The sequence below is a fragment of the Larimichthys crocea genome, chromosome VIII (assembly GCF_000972845.2).
Source record: "Larimichthys crocea isolate SSNF chromosome VIII, L_crocea_2.0, whole genome shotgun sequence".
NCBI classification, from domain to species: domain Eukaryota; kingdom Metazoa; phylum Chordata; class Actinopteri; family Sciaenidae; genus Larimichthys; species Larimichthys crocea.
This window is the reverse complement of record NC_040018.1, coordinates 16,403,361-16,418,324: the sequence shown is the minus strand read 5'-3', so window position 1 is coordinate 16,418,324 and position 14,964 is coordinate 16,403,361. Positions and strand designations below refer to the sequence as shown.

General features: G+C 42.7%; 1 protein-coding gene across 4 annotated transcripts in view; it reads left to right on the top strand.

The window, feature by feature from the left end:
* elp4 (elongator acetyltransferase complex subunit 4) overlaps nt 1-14,964 on the top strand; it is a 50,056-nt gene that overhangs the window by 33,249 nt on the left and 1,843 nt on the right. The window contains exon 10 of one of the 4 annotated variants that reach the window (XM_019254269.2): nt 9,631-10,079. The exons of the other annotated variants lie outside the window; for them this stretch is intronic. Within the exon in view, the coding sequence (XP_019109814.2) occupies nt 9,631-9,687 (57 nt within the window). The 3' untranslated portion in view covers nt 9,688-10,079. Of the gene's footprint in view, nt 1-9,630; nt 10,080-14,964 lie in introns of those variants that run through there. 4 annotated transcript variants of the gene reach the window in all.

Genomic DNA, 14,964 nt, shown 5'->3' with positions numbered 1-14,964 from the left:
TCAGTGTGTGCTTTCCTTGAGGGTGAGCTTGGACGCTATGATTTACATTGATGTAAATGATGACCAGAAGGATATTGATGATACATGCACAATCCTTCCATCTCACGCATTCACTTTGCTTTTGTCAGTACCGGAGAAGCATGTGATTCGATGACATGATATGTTTGAGTAATTCCACAGACGGCTTCACCATCCATTTCAAATGCCATAAAACAAAGTCAAACCATTAAAGATAATAAACCCATTATTAGTATGGAAATTAGAAATGGAATGCCATAGAGTACTAAAAGCTTGTCACTTGAGTGACAGTTAAAGACACTCCTGGTTCAATGCACTGTATTTAAGATATGTTTGATGTTTTTCAAACTCCATATTTGGCATATTATCCTCGGGTGGCAGCTCACACCTTGTTGGTATTTAAGACAGATTTCAACGGATATTACCGGATTGTGGTGGCGGTTGCATTTAAGGGTGCAGCTCCCTCATAACAGGGAGGTGTCGTCTGCTGACAGATCACTGTCTGGATGAGAGAGCACAGCAGCATCCCACCTCATTACCGTAGCAACACACTAACCGAGGGACCGACACACTGCTCTCTGTGATTAAGATGTAAATTTCCTCTAATTGGAATGTAAATTCATACATTTATATGAAGACGTCAGCTGTCAGATTGCAATATTGTGTCCTTTTTTCTCCTTCTCCCCTGTTCCCCAAGCAGGGAGTAGGTGCCTGTAATCTGTATCATACTCCCGCAGCCCATCCTGGGATTTGCCGTTTGTTTAATGTCGGGGCCCATTGTCCTGCATCCAGCCTGTCATTGTAATGCTTCCCATTCATGTTTCTGTGTTTTGTTGCAGTCTGATTTGCTCTTGCTACCTGTGTTTGTTCCTCCATGCATGGCTGAGCCGTCAGGGCTTTGGGGATGGGGAGGGACTTTGAGACGGGGCCGGGGTCATTGGGTGGCCGTATTTTGTGTGTGCATCGATTACTTCTGCTGAATGTTCCTCAATGCAAATAAGTCTGCCACTTTGAGAGGAAGCACATGTATCTGAAGTAATTAATTTTACCCTTGAATGCCAGCTGTGGTGTTGGTGTGATGTGTTCCAAATTGAGCTTTCTCACCAAAAAGGTGTTAATTTAGGGATTTGGCAGATGAAGTAAGTGTGTTTGCCAACGTATATGGCCCATATAACTGGGATGCGTCGTTTGTGTCCTGCTAATTCTGAGATTGTGCCATCATGTGGGATTGTGAGGTTACATTGTGATACCCAATCACTTGACACCATACAGATTCTCCCCACTCAAATGGCGCAGTAAGTGTTGTCTAAGTTATGTCATAGTGTGTCTACATATTCAGAGGGGTCGTCTAGAGCGGATGGACAGATTACATGCGTTTACGATGTGTGTTAATAGTAATAAAAATTGCTTTGGAAGTGCCAGTGTTACTTTTTTTGTGTGTTTCCAGAGAATAGTTCTAAACTGCTACTCATTGGAATAAAAAAAAATATTCATATAAGTAAAAGAGTTATTCATAAGTAGGACTATTTATTTATGTGTGTCGTGACAGTTTAAACATTTAACACCTCAGACAGGTTATTAATTATTACTTTCACACAACAAGCTTTAGAGGTGCCTGTCTGAACAGGTTATGCTCTTGTGCTGATGAGTAAAATGTCAAACAAACTGACACACCTAGGTCATGAAATAAGCAAATGAGGTGATGGATTGGATCACTTTAAAACTACATTCCTGTCTCCAATCTGTCTTTATTATATTATTAATGTTATTTACATTAGACCCCCCTAGTTAGGAATCAGGTTTAATTTTATGTTGCTGTGACGTAAAGTCACATGTACAACAAAACTGACATAGATTATGATACGATGCTGATTGTGTTGTAAAATACTTTCCCTAAAATGCTTAATTTTCTCTGCACTGGCACACAGAGGAAACTGCTCAAATAAAATACAGATTTTCAACTGTGAGTTCATTGTAAGTGAGTAAAATCATTTCGATTTGTTGTGTAAAAGACAGAACCTGCTGGCGTGACAGATCCTGCCCTCTGGGCATGATTTGATGATTACAAACAAAAGCAGAATGTTTCTGTATGTTTGCGGATAGTACAGCTCATCAAGCATTTCTGGGTGTGTACTCAAGGATCCTGCATATCTCTCTCACATTCCTCTCAGACAATAGGTAGTGTGTGAATTTTCACAGATCACGCAAACCTTTCTATGTAGGAGGTTCAGATGCTAGAGTTGCAAGGGCATTTGTGCCATTTTTCATACGCTTTATGAGAGAGAGCATTAGTGCTCATATATTGAAATGCGTGTTTGTATATATACCTACAGACCTTAATCCAATAAAAACAGGACACAAAAACCTTAAAGACAATGTGATATGTTCACAGTTTATCAGTGTGTGTGAAGGGTGCTGCAGGTTTTGACAACAGCATGTGTAGGTGTTGTAGGGTGCAGGAAATTAAAAACACTGAAGCTCCCACAAGGAATCTTTAGGCCACGTCAAGTAGCAAAGAAGAAGGGAGAAAGGGTGAAGGGACCCATATAATTTTTAGGTTCAGTGCAAAGAGCCATTAGATCTATCAATCTGGGATTCCCATGCAGCCTGACTCCAGCTGAGGGTTGAGCTGTAACCCAGAAATGCGGACTATGTTGCCACTGCATGTCGATGCTACTCTACCCACCTGTGGCACCAGACCTGTGCACCGTTCCCTCCCTCAATTAGCCCTCCGTCAAGAAGGAATCCTAATAAACCTGCTTCTTTCACTTCCATTTCATCCATCACCTTTTGATTATTACATTGAATCAACAGCGTGAACAAGAGACATGTTCCCAGCCATTGTCTCTGTTAACCAGGAATCTGCCTCTGGCCAGATTAACTGCTCGACTCTGGTCATGTTGGTTAATTTCAAGTTTGGGATGTGCTAGGACATCCTAGTGACTGAAGAGCAGCCTGTCAGGAATTACATGCTGATGCACCTCCTGCCTGACGCACCACCTACAGTAACTTACAGTTCCACCCATCACCTGACTGTTCAGGTGTCAGCGGAAGTATTGAATCAACTTTGAGTGCCAAGATAAATGTGGGCTCAATTACTGTGCAAGTAGCTCCTTGATTGATATGTGAAGGACTTGTTTTCATCTTTTAAAGGTTTTATTAATGATTATTTTTTATACAGCCTTTCATTTACTCCATTAGTGGTCTTTTCACACAGTACCACATGACTAACCAGGCTCGCAGAGATACTAGAGGAGAGGTATAGAGAGGAACTCGTGAAAGACAGACAGAGGAAGAGAGAGAGAGAGAGACCATTTTGTTCCCCAGGTATGACAGAGTCACTCATGCAGAAAGATCCCACATGGAGGGAGGTGGGAGAGAGGGTGAGAGAGGGAGGGTGGGGCGGGGGGGCATAAAGGAACTCTTGGCTTCCCGTCCTCATTCGTACCCCCCTTCCTTAAAACACATCTGCCTTCTTTTCTCTGCCACACACCTTCTCTGCCTCCTTCACTCACCTTCTCACTCCGAGACTTTCCGCTACTTAACAGCTTCAAATGTTTTCTCATATTATTTGCCAACCAGAAAGTGCATTTCTTCAGAGCATTTCTTGTCACATTGCGTGCCACATGCCATATTTTGTCAAAGTTTCTAGGGATTGAGCTCTTTGGCTGCCAGTTCGCTCTCTTTTTAGCCAATGTTCTTTGGCCTTCGGACACACTGCTGTTACCGTTACCCCAAGCGGTCCGTCTTACATGCAAATATGTGTCGGAGCTACAGCGATCACCATTTTAGTCCGCGGCAAAGCTATCTCATGGCTGCATGCATTAAAACAATTAAACTTTGCCCCTCCCCCGCCACAACAATCATTTGCGGATGTGTTGGGTGAAATTTAGCAAGAAATTATCATTTTCTGAATCACTTCACTCTGCTTGCTCGGTGTTTGTTTCATTCTTTCTCTTTCTCCGTCTTGTCTTTGAGCTCTTTAAAAGACTTGGAGCCCCCTGCATGTTCTTCTTTTTGCTTCTTTTCTCTGTACTTTTTTTCATCATTATCCAACAGCACTTTTCTGTGCGTGCAAATGCTTTCTGAACGGCATCCTTTCTTCCCTTTCAGGCTGGATGTCATTGTTGCTGCCTGTGGGCTGGGTGTATTTATTTAGGGGTAATTGGTGTGTGGATGAGTGAGGTAATGAGGTGCATCCACACTTGGCTGCTCCCCTCCCTGAGAGCCGGAGACAGACGTAGCCTAGCTGGGCTCCGGCTTGAGCTGCACCACACTGCTGTCTCCTCCACACAGGCCAGAATGGCTCTTTCATACCCAGGTGGACAAACACAATCACTAGGGTTGATACCTCAATGAGGCGTCTGTAGTTTGAAGTGGTGTGTGTGTGCGAATGTGTGCATGAGTACATATCCTCGTGTGTGTGTGTTCATATGCATGTATTTGTGGGAGGAGAGGGGGAAAAAAACAGCGCTTGGTTGTTGGCCTGTCTCTGTCTTGAGTCCTTGTTTGTCTTGCGGCTTGTGTTTGTATAAGTGATTTTCCCTGTGTGTTTGTAAGTGCATGTATATCAGGCTGAGTGGGTGTTCAATGGAGCTCAAGGAGGACCTCTGGCTCTCATAGCCCCCTGCCAACCTCAAACTGCCCCTGATGTCCTGCAGAGTTACCTAATGATTTCACTTACACCTCCCTTATCTGTCTGGCCCGTGTGGCTGCAACCGTCTGACGCTTCAGCCTTTACATGCCATTTGCTGCCTCATATCCTGTGAAATTCAATTGCACAGCTCCAACTGTAGCCAGTGTAGGGGGATCTCCCTCTTCTTCTCTCTCCTCTCACACTCTCACACTCTCCCTCTCTCCCTCTCTGTCTGCCATCTCTCATCTTTGTAAATACAAACGTCAACAGTTCCGCCACCACACTTTTTTCCCATATTATCTCAGAGCAACAGTGCATTTTCGAGTTTTAGCACTCTAAAGTTGACACTTCATTTCACTGTAGTGTGTTGTTAACATGAGATGTAGACGTTTTAACCAGAAAACTTGGATGTTTGAGGCCGCCCACAGGTGTTCAGCAGATAATATTATGCATAGATTGTTTTGTTGTTATCAGGGTAATTGGTGTAGACCTGCCAGCCTTTGATAGACACACAATTACTGTATGTGATGCATAAGTGGACTCATTTTAGGGCAGGATTTTGAGTTGCTAATGGTGCATTATTCAGCTTTTGGTCTGTCCCCAAAAGTGCCGGGCCAAATCAAACACGCCGCTCCAGGGTAATTGAGGCCCACTCCGCACCCCCTGCAATGAGCAAGGCAGAACTGTAATCCCCTGACAACTCTGACTTGGCCCCAATCTGGCAGGCCGCCCATTTCCCAGCAAAACGCCTAACTCAACATCGGGGAGAATGAAGAAGCTGATAGTCGCATTTGGAACGCTTTCCAATTTTGTCATTCTTTTCAACTCTACAGCCCTCTGTAACCATCGCTGGACTTACACTTACTTTTTATTTTCAACTATACTTCATAGAACATAATTGTACACTAATTACACACCATCAAACTAATATCCTTACTCATTAGTATCCTCAAGCTTTTGTGGTTTTATGATCAAAGGTTTTTGACAAATAAACCTAACCACCCTAACCACTTGTATTTTAAAACAGTTCTGCCTGATAAGTTTCAGAAACGTAACCACAAAATGAATCATCAGTAATTACAGAACATTCTGTTTATGCTGTCAGATGCATTTTGTAAAATGTAATCTTTATTGTGATTGATTGTGATTTTGATTTACTACTCAATTTACTAACGAACCTGCTACCGCAACACTGCAGAGACACCCTAACAATACTAAACCTTTGTTTTGATACTGATTATCCTCCCAACAATTTTAAAACAATTAGCTGCCAAAGACTGAAAAGTGTCCAGTTTTTTGTCCACATCTCTGAAGCCTCAGACCTTTAGAGTTCTATTTAATTTTGTATATAGTGTTTGGATTGTAGAAATATTGCCAAAAATACTGTATATAATATTGTAACCCTGGTTATTAATCACAGCTATTTGTCATATAATTTGTTATAATGTTTTATAACAGTCCTTGTGATCAAAAGTCTGTGTTCTTAATCGTGTTGTAACTGGTCTGTATGGGATGGAATATTTAGCATTTTGCACGTAATTCAGATTGAAATTCAGTACCATGATCATTTGACAATGTATCTGTAGATTTACGTTTCTTGTCATTGTTTAAATATCCAGACATTCTCTGCAGTGCAACCTTTTACATGGGTCATTTGCAGAGAGGGTATCACATGCATTTAGCACTGTCTCCCTGATTTTTAACTTTAGCCTGCATTCTCCCCAGGCCCTGGCTCACTGTTTTAATGGATTAAGTAATGCTTCACAATTAACACTCAGCCAGTGCTCTAGGTTAGGTAAGGGATGGTGTGTTTCAGGCAAAATTAAAAAACACAAAACAAGCATACCCCCATCACCCACAGTGCTGCTAGGTCCTAGAGGTTATGGGAGAAATGGAAGGTGGTGAATTATTTGACAGGGCAGCCGAGGTGATGTCTCATTCCCTTTGACATCTTGAACACCCTAAAGGTGGCTTTGCCAACAGTCTACCCAGGAAGCACCTCACCTAGCTGTGGCTAAATTTACACAACCACCTGCCCACAGGGAGCGGACTGAAGAAGAGAATAGAGGTGGAGGTGGGTTGGGGTGGAGGGCAAAGAGTGGAAGAGAAAAAGAGGGCGGCATATGTCCACATGTGCCAAAGGATGCAATGCACACTATGTTTAAGTAGCTACGGTGAACATAGTTTTTCTAATTTGAATGAAGAATATTTAACTTAATTTTTTATTTTTTTTAATCCAAGTTTTAACATTTCTGTCCAGTATTTCGTCCCTGTTGGCTCAGAGTTTCCTTTCTGTATGTTTTCTCTACTGCTCTGCCAGTTTGTCTGGACTTTTTGGGGATTTAGTTAGTCAGCTGCGTCATTATAAAAGAGGTCATTTCTGAGTGTCGGCGGGAGTGGGACAATGAGTGGATGTGAACACTTGAATATTGTCATACCCAAGCAGTAACACTAATAATTGCTTCTTGGCTGTTGGCCGTCCATATTAAAATCTTTTTTGCACCAGAAGTTCTAAAGTCTAAGAGAAGTTCCCGAACAACTATTGTTTATTAACCAAGATATTATATTGGGATAGCATTTTTAGTTTAAGGCCCAGATTGATTTGTTTTAAGTATATTTTTTATATTGCCACATAAATTGTCAATACATTTTTGTATTGCCACATTTTAGGCAAAGACTGAAATCTTGCCCTTCAAAACTGTATATTCATGCTTCTTCAAAGTTTGCTCAAAGGCTGCATATATTGAAAGTCTCAAGACGGACAGTCGAATTGAATGGTAACAATCTAGATGCTCCCCAGTGGCAGAGTTCAGGCTGTTTGCCTGTGGGCTGATGTGGAGTGAATGGCCTTAGAGGCTCTAGGCTGGTCTATGTGTGGCCCGGCTGGTCCAAGTCAGCAGTAATGACTGGCTTTGGCCAGCATGCCTGTTAATGTGAATGGGGTTACTCTGGGCAACACCTTTTCAGCTGGGTCCTATGAAGTCCCCAGTATGGTGGTCTTTGTCCACACAAGGGCTGTCCTCTCAGCAAAAAGGGCTCCTTTTTTGTGAGGACTATCAACTGGTGATGGATTATACCCACCCCCCTTTATTCATCCGGGCAGACATGGATGCATGCAAACATAGACACACTCACACATACATACAACCACAAAGACATCAAAAGTATCACAAATACTTGAACACATTATCTTACACAGTTGTTTTATAAATAGTTAAGATGCACACATTCAGATCCACACTCCATCTGAGGTGTACACTGTTACTAACTTCAGTAGTCATGAAGTTTCTTCCTGGTTAATCTCCTCCTGTCTTGAGTTACACAGAAATTGTAGTTTCATCTGTTTCATCTTCTACTCCTCTCTCTTGCAGAGAGATGAAGTAAAAATTCTGAGAAACATTGGGTCATGAATCCAGCAACATAATACATACTGTATGATTGCTTTAATAGTTCCTGAAGATTTCAAGCTCTTGAACTTGAGTACACGATCCTGTCTGAAATGAATTTAACATTTAACTTCTACTTAATGGTCAATCTCTTTTACTGAGGAGTAAACATGTGATAATATGTGCCGTGTTGCGCTACTCATTGTATTATATATTATTACATTTATTTCTGCTACTTCTCTTTGTATTGATTTTACAGTGCCATAAAACTGTGCAGGACAAGTATTGGCAAGCAGGTCCTCAGAGAAGAGGTTCCCAGATTTGCTGTGGAAACTTTCACAGCATCACATGGATATTGGAAATATTTCTCAAATGGCAGTCATTGTTGTCATCTTCTGCTTTTTAATCTAGTATTCACGGTTATGATGTGCCCTATTCCATCCTGTTTATTTGCTAGCACAACAACCTACTATTCCTAAGAGCAGTCGCCCCACACCCCTCTCAAGGGGTCAGCCACTTACCCAGGCTGACACAGTAACCTCCAGACGACCTTTCGCTTTGCCAAATGTTATGCCTGTAAACTGTCTGAACTCAATCACAGTGCAAACAACAATGGAGAAATAAGGTTTTCTCTTGGAAAGAAGGTTTGCTTCACGAAGCCCTAGTTGTACTAGTCGGCTTTGTGCACTCATGTTGTAAATACCTCTGTGTGACACATGCATAGACAAGTGGCAGTGTGTGTTTGTCTGTCTGTTTTTGCACATGGGTGTATGCACTTGGAGACTGAGTGCAACACAGAAAAAAGAATGAATAATACATGACAAAATAGCCTTGGTAATGCTCTTGCTTTTATTTTGTGGTGACTTAAACAGTGACAGAGCCAGTTAGGACAGAGATTATTAAAGGAATAGTTTGACATGTTTGCCTTATTTGCTTTGCTTATTTGTTTATGAAGAGCTAGGCAAACTGGCAGCTTTATCCAGCCTTACAATGAATGGAGAGATATGGGAGATCAAACTTTTCATCTAAGCTGTAAACAAATAATTGTATTTCTCAGAATATCAAATTATTTATTTAAACCATTATTGTCATTGTCCAAATATTTATAGTCAGTTGATTTCTTATAATATTCTGTACTGTGGTATGGTTATTTTATCAAAAACACACACCCTCAGAATGGCTTGAAAACATAATTATTATAAGGAAATTGGCTGTGTTGCCTTCAGACAATTGAATCTGGCTTAGACTATAGCCTTTTGCCTTTTTTTACAAGGAATGTTTAGATGTTTTCCTCCAAGTGTGATTCTTGTAGGAGGGCATCTATACAGCACTAGAAATCCTGCTTTGAAATCTTGCTTTTAAAAGTGTCAGTGGTGTTTTAACCTGAAAACGTCAATATCAGAGTCATGGTTTGAGGAATGGTTTGAGGGGTAAAATGTGTGTTTGAAGGGTGGAGGGCACAAGAGGTCCCCCAGATATGCTGTCATAACCCATGCAGCCATGTTCTTTGCTATGGGCCTATTGGTAGTGAAGGCAGCACTTAGACATGTTTGTACTCTACGCCCTATATTCCTCTCCCTTTCTCCCCAGGCGCCCATGTCACTCCAGGGGCGTACCAGCACTCTCTGGCTGTGCCCAAGTCCATAACAGCAACTAACCCACCACCACAAGGGTCAACGTGCCCTCACCCCCTCACCCTACAGCGCCCACAGTCCATACCAACACTGCCCTCCAAAGAGAAACAAAACCGAACTGAAAAGAGACAAAATGGCCCCACACTGCTTCTCTTGTCAAAGCTCTTGACAGGCTCGAGCAGGGGCCCCCAGAGGAGGGTTCAGTTGAAGACGATGACGATGGAGATAACAAGTCAAGTTGTTGTGTTACAGCACAGTTACACTTTGACCCTTGTTTGTCTATTTGGTTATTCAGAAGCATCGCAGAGCTAACTGATTCCCATGCATGTCATGTTTAGTAACATGACAGATACTATCAAATGCTGTTTTGCATCAGTCTGTGGAGCGTGAAGGGTAAGTGAGGAGCTAGTTATTCAAGAGAACAGGAATAAACATTCCATTAGATATTAAAAACCTTGAAATATTCTCAGTGAATCAATTTCCTGTTTGGACTTGCTCACTTTTAATGAAATTCAGGCAGTTATTAGTCCCTTCCCATTCTTCCAGTGTTTGGGAATGTAATTACACTCAAAATGCTTACTCATCCTTCTGCCTGCCCGCTGCCTACTCTGTCAGATGCATTAGCCATGAAGCAGAAGAGATGGGGGGCCTGTGTCTGTCTATCTGTCAGTCCGTTTGAATGTCTGTGTGCCTGCCTTTCAAATTATCCTGGATCAGGCAGCAGGTGATATGGAGAGCAGGTGACCGTCACCCAATTACCAAAAAGAAACTTGAGATGAGCTGTAGTGTAGTTTACATTTGTTTCTTTCTCCTCCCATTTCTCTCCTTACGCCACTCTTTTACTTTTTTACATCTTAAGTTTATACTATTTCCAAACAGCATGCATGTCAGCAAGGCAGTGTAGAGTTGGAAAATGTACCCATCCATTAACATTTTAACATTTTATATTTGATGATTTCAACTGATGCTGAATTGGTTTAATAAGTTTAAATTCCTCGATTAACAATATTACATGCTGCTAACTGTGAGGCTACAGGGAGAAGGTCCAAAATGCCCTGACAAAAATGAAACATATTGACATTTATTTGACAAAAAAAAGAATCACGTAACCGAGAAGCAATGAGGAAGATGATTAACAAAGAATTTCCCTAAAAATGCGGCATAAAGACTTCCCTCGCCAACAGGTTATTCTTAGGGCAAGGTCGGGGATCGTGTTTCACTCTTTGTTACCACAAAAAAAGAGGAAGGAAGAGCTTCTTCTCAGCTTTTGTTAGGTGCAGGTGGGCTAGAATTACCAGAGAGATGGGATTTATGCTGGGTTGTTTCTGCATTTTTCTTCTGCCAAAGTAGCGGAAGTATTCTCTGAAATTTCTAGCCTAATTGTGACGATAGGTTAGTTCTCCAATAGAAAAGCACATCATCTCATTATGTGTTTTTTGGTGTGCTGAAGTTAATACTAGTTCCTATAGGTCCAGCAAATGATTTCCCACACAATGCAGTGTAACTTTAGAGGTGTGAGGGATTACGGCACTGGGAAGTGATTTAGCTTGGTTTAGTGACTGGATAGACCAGCAAGTCTGGGAAATTTCTACCAATTTCGTTCTGCTACCATTTTGACCCTTGGCTGGTTGTAGAAATGGGACTGCAAATGGAGGACATTGACCTGGTGTCATGGACAGACGTCTGCATTAGCTTACAGTGGCTGCACTGCAGCTGTGCTGCTCAGGGAAATGGAATTGGCAAAAGGTATCACCTCTAATGTGACCGCTGTCCATGAATACTGGACATGAGATATATAAATCCATTCAAACTATATCTCAGCGTGTTGTTCTGCATCAATACATGAACTGGAATTTCTTATTAATTCATGGCAGCATATAGCCAGATTGCTTAGTCGACATTTATTCTGTGATTGATGATTTCAGCTTACTGATACAATGTTCAGTTTCTCTCATTTCACTGACCTAATAGAGCGTATTATATGCTGACCAAATTACAACAACGATTGTGTTAAGTAGGCGTTTATGGTAAATATCATGTCACTTCCATGAGCATGTCCCAGCATCGGCTAATCTGATTGGGACAGCCAGACCAGTCGTCATGTGTTCCAACAAGGTGTTGGGTTTCCCATAGTTCTAAGCTGTACAGTGACACGGGCCATTTGAAAGTGTGGCTAAAATCCTATGGAAGAAATGACTCGTTAAATTAGCACCTAATACTCCAGTCATTAGCAAGCCGTTACCACCAGTGGAATGCCTTTGATGGCACAGCTTTGTGTGTGTGTGTACTGCATGCAGTTAGAGGAATTTGTTCATGTGGATCTTGGCATATTATGGACTTACATAAAATTGTAATATAAGCAAAACGTAACAAAAAAAACATGAAAAAATCAATGTACTATCTACAAACAACCATTGCTGTATATGGAGATCGTGAGCGATTGGTTACAAGCAGCATGAAACGCCATATTATTAAGAACCAGGTCTTTGGGGTGTTTAGTAAGCCGATGGGAATTGTCCATTGTGGGGTGATATTAGTAACCCTCTTAGGCAAAGCTAGCCTGTGGGCCGGCCCTGAGGGCTCATTTCAAGTGCTTAGCGCTCGTTTGGAGCTTTGTCACCCCTCACACTGTTGCCAGCATGGCCCCAGCCCCTCTGGCTGCGGAGCGGAGCTGAACCACAGACCTTTACCCCTGCTCGCCACCAGGGAGGGAACACTGACATCACAACTCGAACACACACACTCTCGCGCACACTCACACTAACATTGTGGCACACATCCATTTTCACCCCCCCCTCACACCCTCCACCAGTACACCACCACAACCAATGGTCTATTTTCCCGCCGTCCACTCCCATCCAATACCCCCCCCTCTTATTTTTTCTCCACCCTCATGGAGGTTGCCAGGCAGCACAGAAAGACTTCACACACACATACACCCCACCATGCCTCTGAGGGTTTTCCGGATGTCCTTGTTTACATCATGGAGTGTGCGGGTCGTAGGGAAGCAGACTCAGAGCCTCCCTGGTTATGTCTGTCTGAGTCCTACATTGACCTCCATTCATTTGGAGTCAATGCAAATGTTCATGGCAGCCCCACAGTTGGCCTATCACTGCTAAAAATAAGTGCACTACACTTGCGTCATATCTGGGGTGAAAATGAATGAAGAGTTTATGTCTTGGATTGTCCTCATCCGGTTACTTGCATCAGCAGTTTATTTAAAGTAAGTTTTTATGGCCCTGATAACCAACAGCAGCTCTGATATTGGCTGTCACTGATGTGCAGGGTGGTTGTTGACTGTTACCAGGCTCTCTTTTTCCTCTGTGTCAAACCGATCGATTGGTTTTGTCTGCTCCTCCCTCCAACTTTGATGTTATCATTGATTGTTCTCATGTGCCCCTGAACTCAAAGGTTAGAGGAGCTGAGCTGCACTTCTGGATTGCTTTGACCTTCGCTCTGCACATGCTCAGTGGGTTCACAGAGCCCAGAGCCAAACATACACGGTGCAGCCAGGCCCGTGGGTGCGTGACAGCCAGACAACGGTGTGATGTCTTTTTTTTTTCTTCTTTTTTTTTTTTTACTCACCCACTGAGGGTGATGTATATGTGATTGATTTTTCTTCTACCCCTCTCTCTACCGCGTTTCCGCTGCAGTGCGCTAAGCAGGACTGAGTCCAGGCTTGATCAATGCATTGTTTTTCTTTTTCAATCACACTCGAATGAGCTGAAGACACGAAAGGTTACACAGGTGAGGTTTGGCAGGGGTGGAAGCAGAGTGAAGCTTCTGGAGGCCCCCTCAAGGCCAATATATGAGTTTGCATGGATGTTTGTGTGTGTGGGTGAGAGAGAGAGAGAGAGAGAGGGAGCCAGAGAAAGAGCTTCATACAGAGAGAAGTTTTACAAATTTATCATATATTTATATCTTGATCATTCTTCTTGTGGTGTCACAAGAGTTAGTTTATGCTCATTATGAATCTCTCCTCTCTCGCATCTACTGCCCTTGCCTCTTTAAGTCCTTTGTAACCTTACCTTTACCACCTTACATTAAATTATAGGTCCTTCACAATGTCTCAGTGCTCACCTGCCCCAGATAATCTGCAAGCCTGCATGAAGACTACTCCTCTTGTTTCCTCTACTTGCCTGACAGACGGTCCTCTGACACACACACACACACACACATACACACATACACACACACAAAAGCAATGTGATCAACAGAAGAGAGGCCACTTAAACATGACGTGCTTTCGACCTGTTAGCCACAGTAGCAGGAGCACAGGGCTACATAGACATGACCATCGGCGGTGTACAAACATTTTGCAGTTCAGATTTTGGTGTTTCAGTGCTCCTGAAAAACAGTATTAAGCAGTGGGAGGATGTAGTGTACCCTAAAGGGGTAAAGAGCATTGCGTAGTGCTGAATTATCTCTTAGTAATGACGCTGTTAAACCCTGTACCCAAACACCTAGTCATTAAGAAAAAGATAAGTATCTGTGGGAGTGGAAGGTCTCTCCTAAAGCTGCATGGCTGCAGGGGATAAGGATGTAGCGGGCAGGGAAGGTTTTTTTTTTTTTGAGGGCTGACGTGGGGTGGGGTGGGAGCGCAGGCTTTGACCAGTGGGTTTCAGATGTCATGGCAGATTCTTTCAGGGGCAAATTACAGGGTTTAACTTCTCTTGTACCCGGGATGCCTGTATTCTGATTAAACTTCCTTGATAGACACTTAAGCGACGTGCTACTCAACACTATTGTCAGGCGCACACTTGACTCTGGAGATACTTCACCTCCTCGCACGCTCTCAGCACCCTCTTCAAGACTTTGTTCATGGAGTGCCACTGGCCTGCCTTTCTTGCGGCTTGTGGAGAGAGAGCAGTGCAGTGTAGCCCCCTCTTAAGCTTTATAGCAGTTAGCGTGTTGGTGTTAGGGGGCTTTACATGAGTGGCCCTCATTAACCTCTCAGCGTCTTTGTGCTTTCAGTTGGCACAGGGCTGCTCCATAGATAAGCTTTACTATAAAACAGCTAAAAGACTTGATTCTAATGACTCTGGTATTAGCTGAACATAATCATCTGTGGTACAAACACAAATCCAGATTTTTGCACTTTTACAACTGAGCACACACTTTCTCTTACCTCAGCTCATAAATGCATGCTGTTGTGTCCCATACAAAACTTCTCAAAACACCCCCCACACACACACACACACACACTCTCACACACACATCCACATATTCCCCGTGAGCTGTAACAGACCTAAAGCTCTCTGAAGCATTTAGCAGCATGCTAGCAGGTTTA